Source organism: Seriola aureovittata, chromosome 4, assembly GCF_021018895.1.
Source record: "Seriola aureovittata isolate HTS-2021-v1 ecotype China chromosome 4, ASM2101889v1, whole genome shotgun sequence".
Lineage (NCBI taxonomy): Eukaryota > Metazoa > Chordata > Actinopteri > Carangiformes > Carangidae > Seriola > Seriola aureovittata.
The window spans coordinates 1,680,621-1,703,120 of NC_079367.1; the positions used below are offsets into that span (position 1 = coordinate 1,680,621).

At 45.3% G+C, this 22,500-nt stretch overlaps 1 protein-coding gene across 4 annotated transcripts in view; it reads left to right on the forward strand.

The window, feature by feature from the left end:
• The window catches only part of fat3a (FAT atypical cadherin 3a), a 136,091-nt gene that overhangs the window by 48,268 nt on the left and 65,323 nt on the right, over positions 1 to 22,500 (forward strand). For all 4 annotated transcript variants that reach the window (XM_056373704.1, XM_056373702.1, XM_056373701.1 and 1 more), the window contains one exon: positions 2,572 to 5,892. In XM_056373704.1, the coding sequence (XP_056229679.1) occupies positions 2,589 to 5,892 (3,304 nt within the window). In that variant the 5' untranslated portion in view covers positions 2,572 to 2,588. The remainder of the gene's footprint in view (positions 1 to 2,571; positions 5,893 to 22,500) is intronic.

Here is a 22,500-nt window from a genome sequence, read left to right on the forward strand (position 1 = left end):
AAAATGTTCACGGAGCGTCTCTTAAGACTCTGCAGGTTTTCCACAGTTTTAAATTACTCATGTAATAGAGGAAGTAAAGCACCAGTCGCACGCTGGTGATGAGTAGCATCAATATTCACAGGTTAGACTGTAGAGGCGGAGCCATAACACTCTGCTGCAGCTCTGCCTCCTCAGAGTTTACACTTACTGAATGCTCATTTCTCTTCATTATTAATTCATTTATTTATTTTAGTAAACGTCTCTAAATGTCTCTGTCTCCACATGCAGCTGCTACAACTACAGTGGACTGAGTCACTTAATGTGATGTTGCTGGTATGATGTCATTATGACATCATCAGTCTGGTTCTGCTGTTTTACACTGAATCTCCAGATCATGTGACGCAGCTGCGAGGCGTGAGACGCAGCAGTGTGTTCGTTCCATTAAAGTGATAGTTGTGGTTATTGGACGTGGGGTTGTTCAGTCAGAGTGTTTCCTGCAGTAGACTCAGTTTAGAGCAGCAGGAGGACCGGTACACTAGCAGAGTGATGACATCACCGCTGTGGGCGGGGCCAGCAGAAAACACCTGGTTTAGACACTTTTAAAGACGCCCACTGAAACAATCCAACATCTGTTGAAATGAAGCTTCATGTTGAAGATTTTCATCTTTATCTTCCCGTTAAAAGAAAGTGAAGTTCAGCTCTTTCTGATTCTGTCAGCTGACCTGCGGCTGGAGAGTGATACAGTGCACGCTGTAGGTGCTTGTGCGTAGGAATACGGTAGTTCAGCGGTTGAGAAAATGTAGTGCCAAGGGAAAGTGGTGTTTTTTGCCCACAGCAGCTCATCACTCTGCTAGTGTACCAGTATTCCTGTTGCTCCTGGAAACTGGATCTACTGCAAGAAACACACTGACTGTAAATGACGACCTGACACAACCCCACATCAGATAATCACTCCCTCCAGAAAGTTGTGATATCACAATATCTAACACAAATTCAACCAATCCCTGTGAATTCTGTGCTCCTTGCATTTCTGTCCAATCACCACAACTTTTCCACAAATTTGATCAAAAATGATCAAAGTTGAACCAATCAGACCAGTCCATGATCAACACCTTGATGATGTCACCAAACTCACTTCCTTGTTGGTGGTGTTGAAACATGTTGTGAAGCTGCGGACACGCGTGACATGAACGTGTCACATTCACAACAAGCATCACTGTTGTGTGTGCGCCGCCGCCGCCGCACACACACCACACATCCAGTGTGTCCCTCAGTGAGTCTGTACAGAGCAGACAGTGAAGGGTTAATACAGTGTGGAGGAATCATTACTGAGCCTCCTGCTGACAGCAGCTCTTCAAGAGAGAGAAGTACTGACCCGGTAAAGCTGACTGAGACACTTCCAGCAGGAAAGTCCTCCAAACCCCCCACGCACACACACACACACACACGCACACACACACACAGGCACACACACACACACGCACACACACAGACACACACACATACGCACACACACACACACACACACACACACACACGCACACACACACACACACACACACACGCACACACACGCACACACACACACACACACACACACACACACACGCACACGCACACACGCACACACACAGACACACGCACGCACACACACACACACACGCACACACACGCACACACACACGCACACGCACACACACACGCGCACACGCACACGCGCACACACACACACACTGAAGGTGACACTGAGACGACAGTTTAAGGTCAGACGGAGACTGAAGTGATTTTCTTTGTATTTAAACTCAGTTTCTTTGTTTCTGGTCAGAGAAGACAAAATGTTTTTTCTCAGTCAGAAGAAAAAAAATCTTGTACTCTTACAGGAGTGTGTGTGTGTGTGTGTGTCTGTGTGTGTGTGTGGATTTAGCAGTGTGTTATTATCAGTGCGCTCGGACACAGTCTGTGTTTTCCCGCCCCATCTCTCCATCCCTTGTGGAAAGTGCCGACTCATCAGAACGCAGACCGCCGTGGCGCTGCTCCGGCCACAACATGGCTGTTCCGGGATCAGGAGCCCAGAGTGGCACATATTTGTGGCTGCGTGTGTTTTTTCTTCTCCTCTCAGTTTCACAGCCGTATCTGATCTTGCAGATATTACATGGTTTCAGACTCGGGCTGCAGTGTCCTGTGTTTGAGGAGGAGGGTTATGACAGGGTCACGGTGCAGCAGCCCATCATTTGGTCCCGGGCAGTTATTTTCTTCACTGTTTGTTTTGGTGTTGCTACACTCCTCCTCCGAGCCGTACAATTATTTTGTTCCTCCTCAAACCGCCGCTGGTTTTTCACAAACTTGCAATTGACTGTCAGTGTCCAGAGACCACACAGTGATGATGTCAGCCTTCATTTTGGTTGCCCAGTAACTGTGGATACCCCCCCCCCCCCCACTTCCAATCAATCTCAGTGGTCCGATGGGTAATTAGCAGCCCGTCAGGCCTGGAGGTGAAGGGTCAAGTCGTGTATATGTGGCTCGCCTTCTGTTGCTGTAAACCCCTCCCCCCTGTGGCTAACCTTTCCCTCCATTTCTGTTTCTCTGTTTCAGGAGCGAGTGATGATGGGATGGATGTGAATATGGGCCGGTGGGCAGGCGTGCGAGCCCCTCTCCTCGGCCTGGCCCTGCTGCTGCTGCTCCTCAAGCCCCCGCCCTGCTGCAGCCTGAACATGGCGGGGGCGCCTCAGGATGGACCTCACTTCGGCTTCACTCAGGCCGTCTACCACGCCACCGTTTATGAGAACTCAGCGGCGCGCACCTACGCCAACAGTAAAGTTAAGATGGGGATCCACCTGGCCCAGCGCTCCTGGGAGATCCGCTACAGGATCACGTCGGGTGACGATGAGGGGCTCTTCAAGGCAGAGGAGTACGTGCTCGGGGATTTCTGCTTCTTACGCATCAGGACTAAAGGTGGAAATGCCGCCATCTTGAACCGAGAGATCCAGGATAATTATGTGTTAACAGTGAAAGCTTCAGTCAAGGGGGAAGCCCTCCTTGAGACCTGGACTAAAGTCAGCATCCAGGTGTTGGATATGAACGACCTCCGACCTTTGTTCTCCCCCACCACGTACTCCGTCACCATAGCAGAGAGCACACCTCTCAGGACTAGCATAGCACAAGTTACCGCCACTGATGCAGACATCGGCTCCAATGGGGAGTTTTACTATTTCTTCAAGGAGAAGATGGAGCTGTTTGCTGTCCATCCCACCAGTGGAGTGGTGTCTCTGAGCGGGAAGCTGAATGTCGATGAGCAGAACCGCTACGACCTAGAAATCCTGGCGGTAGACCGTGGCATGAAGCTGTACGGGAATAACGGTGTCAGCAGCACGGCCAAGCTTTTTGTCCATGTAGAGCGTGTGAATGAGCACGCCCCCGTCATGAATGTGGTCACTCACATCCCCTCGTGGCTCGATAAAAACCCTGTGTACGCCATGGTCACTGTGGAGGACCTAGACGAGGGTTTAAATGGAGAGATAGAGTCGGTGGTCATTGTAGGCGGAGACCCCTCGGAGCAGTTCTTCGTAGAGAGATCTGAGGAGGGCGAGTTTTCCATCAAGGCCTCTGAGTCGGTGAACTGGGAGACCTTTCCTTACGGCTGTAACCTCACTCTGCAGGCCAAAGACCGGGGAACACCACAGAAGTTCTCTGCTGTCAAGGTGGTCCACGTCACGGTGAGGCGGCGGCAGACAAGGGAGGCTAAGTTTGTGCAGGAGCTGTATGAAGTGAGTCTGAATGAGATTTCCCCCCCAGGTACGATAGTAGAGGCCGTTAAAATCTCCCCGGAGCCTGACGACGCAGAGTACATCCTGGCACCTTCAGCTGATTCAGCGTTTTTCCAAATGAACACGCTGACGGGCGTCATCTCCACCACCCGCTGGTTCACCCAGGTGACCCAGGACGTCTTCAACCTGGAGGTGTTGGAGATAGACAGCGAGCTCAAGGTTAAAGTGCGGGTGACCATCGAGGACGCCAACGACAACACGCCAACCTTCGCTCAGGCCTCCTATGAGTTCTTTGTGAATGAAAGTGTCCCGGTGGGGACCAGCGTGTTGACGGTGTCTGCGGTGGACGAGGATGAAGGAGAGAACGGGTACATCACCTACAGCATCTCCAGCCTGCAGCCGCTGCCCTTCAGGATTAACCAGTTCTCCGGGATGATCAGCACCACTAAAGAGCTGGACTTCGAGTCCTCACCCGAGAGCTTCGTGTTTGTCGTCCGAGCGTCTGACTGGGGGTCACCTTACCGACGAGAGAGCGAGGTCAACGTGACCATCCACCTGGAGAATGTGAATGATAACCAGCCGCTGTTTGAGAAGGTGGCGTGTCAGGGGGTCATCTCCAGAGATTTCCCAGTGGACGAGGCGATCACCACCATGTCAGCGATCGATATCGACGAGTTAGAGCTGGTGAAATATAAGATCATTTCAGGGAACGAATGGGGGTACTTTGATCTCAACCCAGATTCAGGTGTCCTTGCACTGCAACATTCCCTCGCCACAGCCAGTCCAAAGAACGGCGTCTTTAGTCTGAAAATAACCGCCACAGATGGCGAGAACTTTTCCGACCCTATGTTCGTGAACATCTCAGTGGTTCATGGGAAGTCTCCTCCCAGAGGTTTCAACTGTAAAGAGACCCGGGTGGCCCAAAAGTTAGCTGAGAAGTTACTTAAGAAGTCCAAAGCCAGCACCAAGCCCAAAATAGAAGAAGGTTTCATCGACCTCTTCTCCGTCAATCGGCAGACGCCCCAGTTCGACAAAGCGTTCCCCACAGACATCGCTGTGAGGGAGGACCTGAAGGTCGGCTCCAGTGTGTTCAAGGTCAACGCCTACGACGGCGACACCGGCTTCAACGGTCAGATCCTGTACTCCATTTCAGACGGAAACACTGACAGTTGTTTCACCATTGACATGGAGAGCGGCCTCATCAGTGTCTTCCTGCCGATGGACCGAGAGAAGAGAGACCGCTACCTCCTCAACCTGACCATCTACGACCTCGGCCTGCCTCAGAAAACCGCCTGGCGTCTGCTGACGGTCTACGTTGAAGACGCTAATGATAACGCTCCACAGTTTCTACAGGAAGGAGGCTACAGAATCGTTATACCTGAGAACACCGCCATAGGTACAGATTTGATCCAGGTGGAGGCCACGGACAAAGATCTGGGATCTAATGGGGAAGTAGTGTACTCTGTTCTGACCAGCACCACCCAGTTCAGCATCAACTCCACCAACGGGATTGTGTATGTTGCTGGTCAGCTGGACCGGGAGTTTGTTTCTACCTTCAACCTGAAGATCGAGGCCCGGGACAGAGCAGAGAGAGGGAGCCAGAGGTTTTCTGTGGCCACGTTGAAAATCATCCTGGAGGACGTGAACGACTGTCCCCCGCTCTTTATCCCCAGTGTGTACAAAGCCAGGGCTCTTGAGGATCTCCCTGTTGGAACAGTGGTGGCTTGGCTAGAAACCCAGGATCCAGATCTGGGGTTGGGGGGCCAGGTCAGGTACTCTCTAGCCAATGACTACAACGGATGGTTCGAGGTAGACCGGGCCAGCGGGGCGATCCGGCTCACCAAAGAGCTGGACTACGAGACCCAGCAGTTCTACAACCTTACAGTGAAGGCCAAAGACAAAGGACGGCCCGTCTCTCTCCTCTCCGTCACGTTCGTGGAGGTGGAGGTGGTGGATGTGAACGAGAACCTCTACGCCCCCTACTTCTCCCACTTTGCCCTGACTGGATTAGTTAAAGAGAATGCCCGGATTGGAACTACCCTCCTGCAGGTCACCGCGAACGACGATGACTCTGGCAGAGACGGAGAAATCCAGTACTCCATTCGTGACGGGAGCGGTCTGGGACGGTTCGCCATCGACGAAGATACAGGTGAGTGTTTGTCCTGTCATGTGCTTTTAATCAGTTAAAGAGAGTGGAGGACAGCACGGGCCAGTGACAGTGTCACACTGGTCCGATCTATTATGTAGTGAACCTTTGTCTTGGGTCTTTGGCTCAAAGATGTTTGACTTGGACTTTAAGGTCTTGTCTTAGTTCTGTTGCTATAGAGGCTTTTTACTGGAGGTCACCAAGACCAGAGGTGGAGTTTAAAAGGTGGAGGACCTGCTGTTTAACAGATGAAGACAGAGACTCCTTTCATTGAAGGCCCATAAGCCAATGCTAGGAACTTGTATGTTGTTGTCGTCACTGCACCACATTGTACTCTTGTTTACTATCTCAGTCTGATCCTGCGATATCATTTCACATACATGGTAACAACTGAACAGCAACAAGAAGAGTTAAAGGGAAAGAATCAGAGACAGATGGTGAATCAACAAATGATCTCTCCTCCGTCAAACAGAAAAGTAAAATTGAGCATCTCCTGATTTCAGTTCAGTCCTGAATGTTCGATTGTTAGAATTAAAATAAAAAGTGCTCTGAGAATGTGTTATTGTTGCAGCGTTGGATGTGGGCTGTCAACATTTTTGAGATTTTCAAGTGGGCCATGAGTTATAAAAGGTTGGGACACTGCCTTAGAGAAAATACGGTGTGGAGATGGTATAATGTAAAACATTATGTCTCGCTGTCTGGTGGAGGCTGAATCATTTTATCTTCAGATCTTTTCACCCAGAAAACCTGATTTCTTATCAACTGGTGTCAAATGAGGATTCATGCATAATAGTGTGAATAAAAGGGCCGGGTGCAGAAATATTCATGACATTAGCAGCACGGCATGTTGTTGTTTTCTGTGCATGGAGGGAGCACAAAGTGGATCACATAGTCATCAGTCTGATATCATACTCCTGTCTGTATGTTGTAACACCTCCACCTGCCTGGGCTCCGTCAGCCGAGCCTCTCTACTGATTTCCTGTGTGAAACAGCATCTGCTCTTTTCCTCTAAAGGTTAATGTTATGTTTTATAAGTCTAATCATTTATTTTGATGATACTGAGGCTGTGGACCTCTGATATATGCTACAGGAAGTCCTTCTGATTCATCTTCAAATTAACACATGATGGTTTAAATAAATAAAATGTTTGGATCAGTCATTGGCTGAGCATCGAGGTGATTAGTGAGAGCTGACCTCACAGTGTCCAGGTTATCAGCTGGTTCTGCTGAACCAGGATCAGCCCCTCAGGCTGTAACTGGTCTGTAGTTAACAGTGTATTGAAGACAACATAAATGCATTATAGACGTTAGATTTTAGTATATAAAGAACATGACAGTAAGATGAATATAATCCTCCCCTGTTGAGTGGATGGGCTGTATGCTGGAGCGAGTGAGTGGGTGATAACACGAGAACAGCTCTGTGTAAGTGCAGTCCATTTACCTTCTCCGTTTACACTCAGAACAGGTCGAAACAACACACCTGTATATATAACACAGTCCACTACACTGCAGTTAACTGCAGCTAACTGCTATCAGCTGCTACCTGCTGCTACCTGCACTAACTGCAGCTAACTGCTAACACCTGCTAACAGCTGCTACCTGCTGCTAACTGCAGCTAACTGCTAACAACTGCTAACACCTGCTAACAGCTGCTACCTGCTGCTAACTGCAGCTAACTGCTAACAGCTGCTACCTGCCACTAACTGCAGCTAACTGCTAACAGCTGCTAACTGCTGCTACCTGCTGCTAACTGCTAACACCTGCTAACAGCTGCTACCTGCTGCTAAGTGCACCTAACTGCAGCACCTGCTTACAGCTGCTACCTGCTGCTAACTGCTAACAGCTGCTACCTGCTGCTAACTGCACCTAATTGCAGCTAACTGCTAACAGCTGCTACCTGCTGCTAACTGCAGCTAACTGCTAACAGCTGCTAATTGCACCTAACTGCAGCTAACTGCTAACAGCTGCTACCTGCTGCTAACTGCAGCTAACTGCTAACAGCTGCAAACTGCTGCAGACTGTCGCTAACAGCCTCTACCTGCTGCTAACAGCTAATAGCTGCACACTGCAGCTAGCTGCAGCTCTACAGAGATAGCAGTTGCTGCAGCCTGTTGTGGTGAATGGCAGTAGATTGTGTTGACGTGGTTTCCATGTTGCTGAGTGTTCAGTGTCTTTTGTGTAAAACTGTTCCAGAGACTGAAAGTCAGAGTTCACCCTGACAGACAGAGGAGAGCTCTGTTATTATATTCTAACAGTCACAGCTTCTTCTCTGATTCAACACCTGTGGCTGAGCATAACCAAGAAAACTACAGACACAGTGCTTTTTGTTTTGAAATCTGTTTTTTTTTAAATGTGTTACTGTTCTGGTTGTTTTCAATAAATGCTGGTGTTTCCAAAGCCAGTGAGTAATCATGTTAAATGATCCTGATCTCAATATCGCTCAAAAATAATTATTATTCTGATTTTTGCGTTGATGGAGCAGCCCTCCGCTCAGTCTTATCTGTGTTGATCTGAGGTGGTGTGACCCCTCCATCTCTGAGGAGAGCTAAGTGTCAGATCAGAAGCAGTGTGAAGGTCTGAGATGATCTGACCCACTTACAGGGACACTGTAAATCCATGTGACGACATGGAGGAGCAGGATGTTTCAGAACTGTTGAATTAAAGCCTCTCTCTGTTTGATGTTAAAGTGTGTGTTTACCATGAGTGTGAGTGTAGGAGTTTCTCTCTCTGATGTTTCTCAGCCTGAAATAATGAGGCGGTGGGTGGCTTAATGCAGGAGAGAGGAAGTCGTAGCCTCTTGTTGTTGTTTGTCAGAAGCTGCTGTGAATACAGAGGTCTGTGTCTGCTTCACACACACACACACACACACACATTCACACACACACACACACACACACACACACACACACTGAACCTCCCCACGTCGTCCTGTCCACTCCTCACATCAGGTTTCCTCTTCATCACACTGTCACTTCTCCCTGGGAACGACAGAGTTCTGGGAGGGAGAGAAAGAAAAGAGAGAGATGAGGAGGTGAAGGAGAATTCATGGCTCCCAGTTCTACAGTGATTAATCTGTAACAGGCGGGGGGGGGGCAGCTTTGTCCCCAAACAAAACCAGCATTGTAGAGAGCAGTGAATGTGCAGCCAGGAGTTAACACAGAGAAAACACACACACACACACACACGCACACACACACACACACACACACACACACACACATACACAGAAATTCCCATTAGTAAATTTAAACATCAAGTACTGACCTGATGATCTCTGTGCTGCGATTAAACAGTGTCTGTTATAGAGTTTACATTATAGAGCTTACATTATAGAGCTTACATTATAGAAAGACATTATAGAGCTTACATTATAGAGCTTACATTATAGAAAGACATTATACAGTTTACATTATAGAAAGACATTATAGACTGTATGGTTGAAGACATTGAACTCTTCTCACTTCCTGATAACTTTATATCTTAATATAAATCTTAATATTCTCATTGACTTGTTTGGAATCTCAGCTGATTGTTGTCTGTTCATTTCTGGTTGAAACCACTCGGTACACAAAGATGGCCGACTCTCAGTATCGTTCATTTGTATTTATGAAGCACTTTTTAAAAACAACAATGTTGACCAAAGTGCTGTAATAATAAGATTAAAAGTACAAAAAGATGGGGCGTCGAGTGGCGCGGTGGGTTGAGAGGCTACAGCCCTCACTGCAGTCGGCCCCCGGTTTGAATCCCGCACGGCCCTTTACTGCATGTCATTCCCCCTCTCTCTGCCTCCCCATTTCCTGTCTCTCTCTACTGTGCTATAAATAAAGGCATAAAAAGTCCAAAAAATATACTTAAAAAAAAAAAAAAGGCCATAAAACACGTGTAAAAACAACAACAGTTGTTCTCTCACCTCAAAAGCTGAAGAAAAAGTGCGTTTTAAGAAGAAGAGGCTTAACTTGTAAAGGCATCTCGTTCCAGAGTTTGCGAGCCGCAACAAACAGAAGGATTTTGAAATTGATCCTGAAGCGCACAGGTAGCCAATGGAGAGAGGTTAGAATGGGGGAAATGTGCTCTCGCTTGTTTGCTGCAAATAAAAGGCGAGCAGGTGGTAACAGGAGCCTTATAGTAAAGTATAATACACATCATCATTTATTAATGACCTATGATGTATGAAAACTCATTGGGTAGTGATCATGAATTATTGATGTTTGGATCTTGTTATTGACTAAACCTGTATTTAGATTTTAATATTTTATGTCAGAGTTCATTCACATTAAATCTGATTCCTTCCAAGTAAAAAAAAAACAGAAGCTGTGATTGATCAGCTGTTATTATCTTTAAAATATCATTGATACAAAGAATTCAAACGTTCAAACTTCCTGATTCAAATTCAGTCCATCCACCATCCTGTCATGATCCAGTCACCAGTCTGGACCTGATCCCAGTGGGTACTGGTATCTACTAACCAGTCTGGGTCAGACCAGAACACTGATCCATTGACTCCATCAGAGAAAGTGTGTTTGATTTCTACATCAAGACTTACTAATAATTAACATTTAACCAGGAAGTGGCTTCAAGCCTGTTACTGCTGAGGCCTGTTTGTGGGTTGGCCCTGTGGAGGACACACACACACACACACACACACACACACACACACACACACACACACACACTCACTCTGCAGAATGTAGGCTAGATTTCCTGCACTGAGGAAAAAAACACTGGTAATGATAGCCTGTGGCTGCCCTCACTGCAGGGCCAGCCAACACACACACACACACACACACACACACACAGACATATATACACACACACACACACATATATATATATATACACACACACACACACGCGCACACACACAGTACTATTGTGTTCCTTCAGGTGTTGTGTATTGGTGAACTTGAGACAAACTCAAACTTGTGTGTGTGTGTGTGTGTGTGTGTGTGTGTGTGTGTGTGTGTGTGTGTGTGTGTGTGTGTGTGTCCCAGTTTGTTGTTACATAATTAAATAAACTTGATGAGCCTTTTGTTCTGTCTGGACATGTAAACTCATTATGTGTAAGATCTAATGAAGCTTGTAGTTCAGTGGCTGGAAGCAGAACAACACAACAACAACACAATGACAACAACCACAACAACACAGCAACACAACAACACAATGACAACAACCACAACAACACAACAACACGATGACAACAACAACACAGCAACACAACAACACAATGACAACCACATCAACACAATAACACAGTAACACATCAACAACCACAACAACACAATAACAACACAATAACACAGCAACACAACAACACAATGACAACCACAACAACACAAAAACAACAACACAATAACTATAACACAGCAACACAACAACAACAACACGATGACAACAACACACATCACATTCATCACATTCATCATCCATCACATTCATCATCCATCACATTCATCACATTCATCATCCATCACATTCATCATCCATCACATTCATCACATCCATCATCCATCACATTCATCATCCATCACATTCATCACATCCATCATCCATCACATTCATCATCCATCACATTCATCACATCCATCATCCATCACATTCATCATTCATCACATTCATCACATCCATCATCCATCACATTCATCATCCATCACATTCATCACATCCATCATCCATCACATTCATCATCCATCACATTCATCACATCCATCATCCATCACATTCATCATCCATCACATTCATCACATTCATCATCCATCACATTCATCACATTCATCATCCATCACATCCATCATTCATCACATTCATCATCCATCACATTCATCATCCATCACATTCATCATCCATCACATCCATCACATTCATCACATTCATCATCCATCACATCCATCATTCATCACATTCATCATCCATCACATTCATCATCCATCACATTCATCATCCATCACATTCATCACATTCATCACATTCATCATCCATCACATTCATCATCCATCACATTCATCACATTCATCACATTCATCACATTCATCACATTCATCACATTCATCACATTCATCACATTCATCATCCATCACATTCATCATTCATCACATTCATCACATCCATCATCCATCACATTCATCATCCATCACATTCATCACATCCATCATCCATCACATTCATCATCCATCACATTCATCACATCCATCATCCATCACATTCATCATCCATCACATTCATCACATTCATCATCCATCACATTCATCACATCCATCATCCATCACATTCATCATTCATCACATCCATCATCCATCACATTCATCATCCATCACATTCATCATCCATCACATCCATCACATTCATCACATTCATCATCCATCACATCCATCATTCATCACATTCATCATCCATCACATTCATCATCCATCACATTCATCATCCATCACATTCATCACATTCATCACATTCATCATCCATCACATTCATCATCCATCACATTCATCACATTCATCACATTCATCACATCCATCACATTCATCATCCATCACATCCATCACATTCATCATTCATCACATTCATCACATTCATCATCCATCACATTCATCATCCATCACATTCATCACATTCATCATCCATCACATTCATCACATTCATCACATTCATCATCCATCACATTCATCATCCATCACATTCATCATTCATCACATCCATCACATCCATCACATCCATCACATCCATCACATTCATCACATTCATCACATTCATCACATTCATCATCCATCACATTCATCACATTCATCACATCCATCACATTCATCATCCATCACATTCATCACATTCATCACATTCATCACATCCATCACATTCATCACATTCATCATCCATCACATCCATCACCATCACATTCATCACATCCATCACATTCATCATTCATCACATTCATCACATCATCATCCATCACATTCATCACATTCATCATCATCCATCACATTCATCACATTCATCACATTCATCACATCCATCATCCATCACATTCATCATCCATCACATTCATCACATTCATCACATTCATCATCCATCACATTCATCACATTCATCACATTCATCATCCATCACATTCATCACATTCATCACATTCATCACATCCATCACATTCATCATCCATCACATTCATCACATTCATCACATTCATCACATCCATCATCCATCACATTCATCATCCATCACATTCATCACATTCATCACATTCATCATCCATCACATTCATCACATTCATCACATTCATCACATTCATCATCCATCACATTCATCACATTCATCACATTCATCACATTCATCATCCATCACATTCATCATCCATCACATTCATCATCCATCACATTCATCATCCATCACATCCATCACATTCATCATCCATCACATTCATCATCCATCACATCCATCACATTCATCATCCATCACATTCATCATCCATCACATTCATCACATTCATCACATTCATCATCCATCACATTCATCACATTCATCACATTCATCACATCCATCATCCATCACATTCATCATCCATCACATTCATCACATTCATCACATTCATCATCCATCACATTCATCACATTCATCACATTCATCACATTCATCATCCATCACATTCATCATTCATCACATCCATCACATTCATCACATCCATCATCCATCACATTCATCACATCCATCACATCCATCATCCATCACATTCATCATTCATCACATTCATCATCCATCACATCCATCATCCATCACATTCATCACATTCATCATCCATCTTATTCATCACATTCATCATTCATCACATTCATCACATCCACTCTCTGCTCTTTTACCTTTGTATTTGAGAGTTTGACTCTATCCCAGTCAGCTGAGCCTCCCTCCCCCCTCCTGTTTGTTTGTGTGTCTGTGAACCTGGTTGTGTTGTTGGAAAACACCAATTAGGAATCACAACCTGCCAACAGGGCACACACAGTGTAAACAAGCCCTGGAGGGAGCTGATTAGACAGACGTGGGGGCAGTGGAGGGTGTCAGTGCTGCAGTCAGGTGGAGTTACAGGGTGGGATCAGGTGCAGGCGGAGGCAGTCCAGCAGTTGTCAGAGAGGAGACGAGTCTAGTTCTCCAACAACAGAACACGCTCCAGGTTACTGTAGGCTGTCACTGTTATTTATGATCATCTATTAACCAGCTTCTTTCAAATTAAAAGTCTCCCAGTAAAGGGAGGGGTTGTGCCTTTTGAGCGACTCCAGGGCTTTTAATGTGAAAGAGCAGGAAGTGTTCACAGTTGTGGATGTGACTGGAGTCTGTGAGCAGGTGAGAGCAGCAGAGCAGGGAATGTGATGAGACTGTGTTGAATTAGTGCAGGAGTCATGTTTATTATAATGAAGCTGTGACAACAACAGGTAAACATGGAGGTAAACATGGAGACAGTGAATTATAATCAGTCCTAATGGGAGCAGGTCAGAGATGCAGGCTTGTCTTTAAATCATGATAAAGTGAGAGTCCTACAGAGACCTGTCAGTTCATGTGTTACCGTCATGTCACGTGACCCATCAGGTGATCGTCCCTCCGGCTGCAGCTCCTCTCCACAGTCAGCAGGAACACATTATTTATTGTACTGTATTTTCACAGTGCAGGGTGGTGGAACTGTCAAACAACATGTTTCTAAATGATGATAACAGCTTCTAGTAATGGCTGAACCGTCCCTTTCACTTCCTGTTTCTTCCTCTGTGTCGTTTGATGTGTTCACCTGCTCGTCCCTCTGCTCACCTGAATGATTCACCCTGTTGTGTCTTTCTTTAAATCATCACTTGTATCATTAACGTCTGGATAAAAAAGGCTGACATTTTTATTTCACTGCTCAGTCCTTTAATCACCCCCCTCTACAAATCACCGTGGCAACAGGTAATTAACGTGGCAGCCACCAATCAGGCCGGTTACCTTCACAAAGTGGAAATTGAGGTCAGGTGAAGGAGAATTAAAATGTGTGTGTATGTGTGTGTGTGTGTGTGTGTGTGTGTGTGTGTGTGTGTGTGTGTGTGTGTGTGTGTGTGTGTGTGTGTGTGTGTGTAGAGGTAATAATTGTTAAATAAGGGTAGAATGTGTCTCTGATTTGACTTCCTCCTCTTCTTCTTCTGCTCTTTCTTTACTTCCTGTTTATGGTTTAAATTAACAGACAAAAACAAAAATAATATAAAACCAGATGATTTTTCATAAATAAATAAAAAGGAAATTTAACTTCAGGTTGGACCTGAAAGCAGCTTGTTCTTGGACTGAGATCTGAAGACCAACAACTGTCTCAGATCAGACCCTTCAGTCACACTCACATGTAGTATTCTGTGTACTCACATGTAGTACTCTGTGTACTCACATGTAATACTCACTGGTGTAGTGTATAAATTCTGACAGCGTAGCGTCGTCTTAAACTCTTGTGCTTCAAAGGAAATGACATCACATCATGTGACTGCGATTGTCGCCCACTTGTCTTGATTGATTGAACGTTTTACTTTCCTGTGTCATGTGACATGGCGCTGATGATGTCACCTCCTTCCTGTGCTGCCGTTTTTACATTTAAAATAACATGTTGGTGGCCCCGCCCCTTCTGCTCCGTAGCCAAGATGGTGGTCGCAGTTCAGTGGAGGTGTTTCTGAGTTTAAATGTTGAATCAGCAGCTGGAAGAATTCATTCAACTGACGCAGTTTCACAGTGTCACTCTTTTATTAAGAGCAGCTCTTCTGTTCTCACACACATGAACATGACAGGCTGAGGGAAGAGAGTTAATAACATGTAACATGAGACTTTTATTACATGTTTTTACCTGGTCTAAAGACCAAACAAACAAACAAACAAACAAACAAACAAGCTTCAGCCTCCTCACTGTGAGTCCTTATAGAGAAGAGGGACACGCTCTTATGTTGAAAGGTCAGTGTGAGTAGTGACACAGGAAGTAGTTTGTTGTGTTTACAGTCTGAGTGTTGAAGAAAACGAATGAAAGCAGAACCACCCTCATTTTCATCAGCTTCATTACCCAGCATGCCCTTCTCCTCAGTGCCCTCTCCACTTCTGAAGGATCCCCACATTGTTGCAAAGCATGATGGGAGGAAGAAGTCTTCTCTTATTCATGTGCTGACCTTTCCTTCACTCCCCTGCTGTGCCCCCCCTCACTGTGCCACAGCTCTTCATATCTGTGATGCTAGCAGCTAATGAGGCTTTTACCTGTGGGCTCTCAGGTGTTAATCTGTGCTCGCAGCTGAAGGACTCATTATAACCCTGAGAGAGGACGGCTTAACAGGAGTGTGATAAAGGCTTCCTGCTGCTCGTCTCCCACTAATGGCCTCGTCACAGTCTGACCTCTGACCCCTCACGCCCGTAGCCCCCCCTCCCCTTCAGTCTCTCCTGATTCCTAAATTACCTTTTCCAAATACCAGTGAAGGATGAGGCTGTTTTACTGATGCAGGTCCTGATGCAGGTCCTGATGCAGGTCCTGATGCAGGTCCTGATGCAGGTCCTGATGCAGGTCCTGATGCAGGTCCTGATGCAGGTCCTGCTGCAGGTCCTGATGCAGGTCCTGATGCAGGACCTGATGCAGGTCCTGATGCAGGTCCTGATGCAGGACCTGATGCAGGTCCTGATGCAGGTCCTGATGCAGGTCCTGATGCAGGTCCTGCAGGTCCTGATGCAGGTCCTGATGCAGGTCCTGCTCTGTTTGTTCAAGTTTAATGCTGGAGCAGCAGCTCTCACTTTTCCTGTTGTCCCCCTGTCTCTCTCCTCCCTCTCTCCTCAACCTCTCTCCTCACCCTCTCCCTCCCTCTCTCCTCACCCTCTCCCTCTCCCTCCCTCTCTCCTCACCCTCTCCCTCCCTCTCTCCTCACCCTCTCCCTCCCTCTCTCCTCCGGCCTCTGCTGAATGATGAATGAGGCAGCAGATAGAAAGAGCTGACTGTGGAGGAGAGAGAGACTCATCCCTCTGTTTGTCCTGAATGACTTTCAGTACTTCACCACCACACAGTGAAGAAGTAGAGCATCACAGCAGAGACAGTATGAGGACAGTGCAGCAGTGCAGAGAGCACGGAGAGAGAGACGTCCTGCCACTGAGGGTCCGTAGAGTCAGATATATAAACTACATGTCAATCAGGAGAGACTCCTGAGAGGAACAGACTGAAACCCCGGCAGGAAGTGGATCGCCATGTGAGTGGGCGCTTCACTGGTGGTGATGAGGAGTGGAGCGTCAGGCTCCACCCACATCTTAGCTTTAAGTCTTCTTCTATGTTTCCTCCTCCGTCCACTCGACTCCAGAGTCTCCACCCAAACTGAGACAGGTCTGCTGCACCTGTTTTATTTTGAAAACTCTGGGGTTGTGTTTTATTCTGAAAACTCTGGGGTTGTGTTTTACTCTGAAAACTCTGGGGTTGTGTTTTATTCTGAAAACTCTGGGGTTGTGTTTTATTCTGAAAACTCTGGGGTTGTGTTTTATTCTTAAAACTCTGGGGTTGGGTTTTATTCTGAAAACTCTGGGGTTGTGTTTTACTCTGAAAACTCTGGGGTTGTGTTTTATTTTGAAACTCTGGGGTTGTTTGTAAACGATGAGGTCACAGCCAGGGTCTCTCCTGATTGGCTGTCATCAGCCTGGACTACCAGTGGTGAATACAACATGATGATGAATGACAGTGTTACTGACCTTGTTGTCTTTGCAGCTGTTGTTCACTTACGTTCTCTGTTTTAATGCTACAACTGCAGAGGAGACAATCTACTTCCTGTTTACAGCGGCTCGCACATGCTCAGTGTAGTATTGCTCAGGTATGTGTGTGTTCTCAGGTGTTAGTGTGGACTCAGTCGTGAAGCTGAGAGCAGCTGTGTGTTTCTCTCTTGACCACACCTTCTGTCTGAGGCTGACTCTCTGTTCAGAGGATGTTCATTCTTCTTCTCTTGTACTGTCCAGGTGTGTACACCTGTAGGTGTGTTTGCTGTGGGATCATCTCAGTCTGTGTGTGTGTCTCTGCAGCTGAATGACTTCAAACAGAGCTCACACACATCACTTTGTCTCCTCTGTCTCCTCTTTTCTGCTGAAAGCTCCAGAACAGACGGTTGTTGGGGGGGGTGGGGGGGGTCGAACTGACTTCGTTCTTCTCTAACTTTAAACTGATAAAGTGTTTTGAATGTTGTAGTGATGTCGGTCAGAGAGAGAGAGAGAGTCTGTTACTGCAGAGGAGGAGGAGAGTCATCTACACACACACACACACACACACAGATACATGTGCGTGAACAGTCATGTACATTAAACATGCACAGCTGTGAGTTAACACTGTGTGTGGCTGGTACAACACTGCATGGACTAACTCGTTTAGACTTAATTAAAGGCTGATTACCAAGATGATTCTAATGGTGTATGCATTCTCAATGCACACACACACACACACACACACACACACAGTCAGTCAGTGCTGTAGTCGGGTGTGTTGAGGGTACGCAGGCTGTGGAGTAGGCAGCAATAAAAGACAGTGAGAGCCTTGTGAATCCACTCCCTTGGATTAATGCGAATGCTAATCACTGTCTTAATTAATCTCCTCCTAATTCCCAATTAAGCCTGAGACTCTCTTCGTCTGGTTTGTTGAAAGGCTCTTCCCCAGAAGCCCGTCGGCCTCACACCTCCTTGCAGCTGCAGCAGGTTCAGCTCCGGGTCAGGGTCAGGGTCAGGGTCAGGGTCAGGGTCAGGGTCAAGGTCAAGGTCAGGGTCAAGGCCTGTTCTCAGTGGACAGGATGAAGACATGTCTCCAACATGTTGATGTAGTGAAGACATTCATTCGTGGATTCTACTGCAGCACCACTGTGTCCTCAGGTAAAGCTCTACCTGTGCCAGGAAACGAGGTCGTCTGTCAGCAGCTCAGTATGACATCATAGTTATGTTTTGTTCTGGGGGGGGTCCTGGTAAAAAGATCACATGGTAATCTTAATGGGTAGAATCGCAATCCATGATCTTGATCATCATCGGCATTCTGTTTCTGCTCTGATTTTATTCTGAAAGTCCTGACAGGAAGTTGTGATTCGGATGTTTGTAAGCTCCACCCACCCTTCCGAAAAAAACAAAAAAAATGGACTTTCGCGCTTTTATTTTCTAGGCAAAACAGTTAAGAGGAAGTGATTCTGCGGGTCACTGGCTGCTCAGATGGAGATTTATTTATTATTTATTTAAAAAAATCATATTATCAAAATAATCTGGGGGGCCAGATATTATTGCTGGTGGGCCAGTGTTGGCCCGCAGGCCGCCAATTGCCCACCACTGCTTTAGAATTTAGACGAAGACAGAGCTGTCAGGCTCAGCTGGTCCGAGGCTGTCTGTACTGGGATGGAGGCTGGGAACAGAGCAGTGCACTGGGCTGCTGCTGGGTGGAGGAGGGAGGTGGAGCAGCACGGTTGGTGTGGTGAGTCCTCACAGAGGACCACATGTTACACACTGTAACACACACTCCTGCAGCTCTGTGTGGTTTGCTGCAGCAGTGCAGCACTCTGCTTCAGCCCTCTGCTGAGAAGAAGCTGATTGGTCGAGACGCAGACTCTGTCACTCCCTGTTTCCACTGTGTTTTATGTCGAGCGCTCCTGTGACATTTGTGGTTAATTCCACACTCTTAATTGGAAAGCAGACTTGTAAGCAGCAGCTCAGGCTATTAAAAGCAATGTTGTAGCGCGGTGCACAGCTATTAATTGTAGTGCAGCCGAGGGGCCAGAAGGAGGCAGAGATGAATGAACAGAGGCAGAGAGAACACAGCACAGGGCAACGCTGAATTAATTACTGCTAACCTTGAACATGCAGTCGTCCCACAGGACAACAACAGTGACGCACTGTGTGTGTGTGTGTGTGTGTGTGTGTGTGTGTGTGTGTGTGTGTGTGTGTGTGTCAGGAGAGAGAGAGAGAGAGCTTCAGTGTGTGTGATGTTGTTGATTTAAATACTTCCTCTCTGCATCAGGTCTCTTCAGGATGTGGATTTGAATAATCAAACACACAAACACACACACATCAACATGTTAGAAACTCACTGACAACAGTTTTATCTTCAACACAAAATAACATGCAGACAAGTTGTGGTTGGTTAATTAATGGGCCAGTTGTGGTTATTTGACGGGGGGTGTGTGAGGTTGTCACAGTCGGTAAGTTACCTGCAGTAGATTGTCCCGGTCAGGAGATCCGAGCGGCAGCACCTGCAGTGTCAGAGTGATGAGCTGCTGTGGGCGGGGCCACCAGAAAACACCTATCATTTTCATCTTTATCTTCCTGTGGAAACAGCTCTTTCCTTTGGCACTACATTTTTCAACCACTGAACTACCGTATTCCTACGCACGAGCAGCGCAAGAAGTGCAGTTTTCACAGTCTGTGGATGAAGGTGGAGTTTAAAGTCAGGTGTGGTCTGACCCATGACCCCTGAGTACTGATGTAATAACGTAATAATACCTACAGTTCCCATGAGTCTGAGTGTCAGCGTGTTGACGGACATCATCCCGTCTCAACACTAGTCTCAGTGAAAATGAGAGTTGTGGTTTGATCCCTCTGAGCTCCTGTAGATTAAAGGTGTCTGTCACTCTTGACAACAGGAGCAGCTCGTCCTGTGAGGAAACAAGCAGTGTATTCAATTAAATTTATTTTAGAATAATATCACATAATTATAGAAAAATAGAAATATAGAAACCAAATAAATTTATCCACCGCCGTCTCCTTTATTGATAAGTGCTTTTACTACTACACTACTTATATATGTATATGGTTATGTATGATTTTATTTGCAGTATATGTTTGTATTTATGTGTATATGTATATCATTTTATTCCTTTTTTTCCTTTTCTTTATTTCATTATCAATTTATTCTATTAATGATAAAATGTGTATTTTATTATATTCATATTGTTATTGACATTTTTGTCTTTCATTCTTTGATAATTGAATTCTGTTGGATAATGGTAATCACAAGGAAGACGTCGTGCCAGTAAAGCTGTTGAACTGAGTAATGGATCGAAGCAGTGTATCTAGAAACCGGGGTCGTGACCTCAGTACAAACAACATAAGCAGACATCAGTTAGATCGATACTGAAGTGATCTGATCTCAGAACAGCTTCCGGCTCTCTGTGTCATTCATCATGTCGTTTCCCGCCCTCTTGTGTGTCTAAAGCTAGTTTGATTCCAGCCGTTGTTTCTATTGTTCCTGTCATTTTTGGCGGGTGTGACCGAGTCCCGTTGACGAAGGCTGGAGCTCGTCAAGCGGCGAGGACAGCAGACCTTTTTTTGGAGGTGTGTGCATGAGGAGAATCTTGGGATCTTTGGCTGGTGGGCAGCGATAACGAAAATGTGCAGTTCAATAGCAGTTACGATATTGCACCATCATGCACACGCGCAGACGTGTGTTGAAACTACATTAGGACGCAGCAGCTAAACGAGCTAATGACGCTGATTTATCCTGTGTGAGAGATCTGCTGTCAGTTAGAGACACAATATTGTTTCAGGAATAGATCAGTATGTAGGTCGTGTGCAGAGAGAGAGAGAGAGAGAGAGAGAGAGAGAGAGAGAGCGGTGATGCTAGCGACCGCAGCAGAGTTAGCTAGCTAGCTATCTAGCAGTTAGCATTGTAGCTGTGATTGTGGACTTGAGGCTGTTTGTGCTTCATCTACATCACTGAGGCGGGAAAACACAGGACGGCCTCGTCACTAGAGTGAGTCCTTGTCATTTAGTGGTAAATATTTCTGATTGAAGGGATTTTTTTATTTTTCCTACGTCACTGCTAAAAACCCATAGAAAATACGATGATTTTGAAGAGGTGTTCAGCAGATCTGTAAAGCACAGGTTCAGACTTGTGTCTGTTAATACAACAATGTCCACGTGCACATCACAACAGGTCATGTCTATCAGAGGACAGTTCGAACACTCAGAGACCAACCGAACTTACATGAAACTTCCATCTGCCTGATAAAGATCCACAGCTTTTACAGATGATCGCATACGGCAGATCATTACAGTATTTATTGGACCGGGAGAATTCAGATGTTGCAACTGACCCCAACCCTGAGGGCGGTTCAACATTAAAAAATACATTAAATTTCATTCATTAACTTTTTCTTTTTGTCTCAATAAGCACATTATTCTGAAAATATGCATTGTTTTACATGTTGCATTTTTTGATGATCATGATACATCCAATAAAGTTTTAATCGATTCATAAAAAGCTCAGGACAGTTTGACAAAAATACTAGTTTTAGAAAAACATGGTGCAGCAGCTGCTGAAGTGTCTTCCTGGTCGGGGGAGGGGCTAACTGAGCGTGTGCAATGTGCTTCTCCTACACACTGCAGATGTACAGTCACAGATAGATGATGAAACAATAACAAGCCAAACAAATGGAAGAAAACTGAAGCTTACACATTTTTATTGTAAATATTTGATCTTTTTGTTGTTTTTATATTTATATTCAGGATATCTGACCTGCAGCACTCGTTCATTGATATGAACCAGAACAAACTCCTCGTGTGTTGAAAACCAACTTGGTAATAAACCAGATCCTGATTCTTAGAGCTGAGGTTTGGGTTAGTAACTAACAATGATTATCAATTAATATGAGGATTATTTTCTTGATTA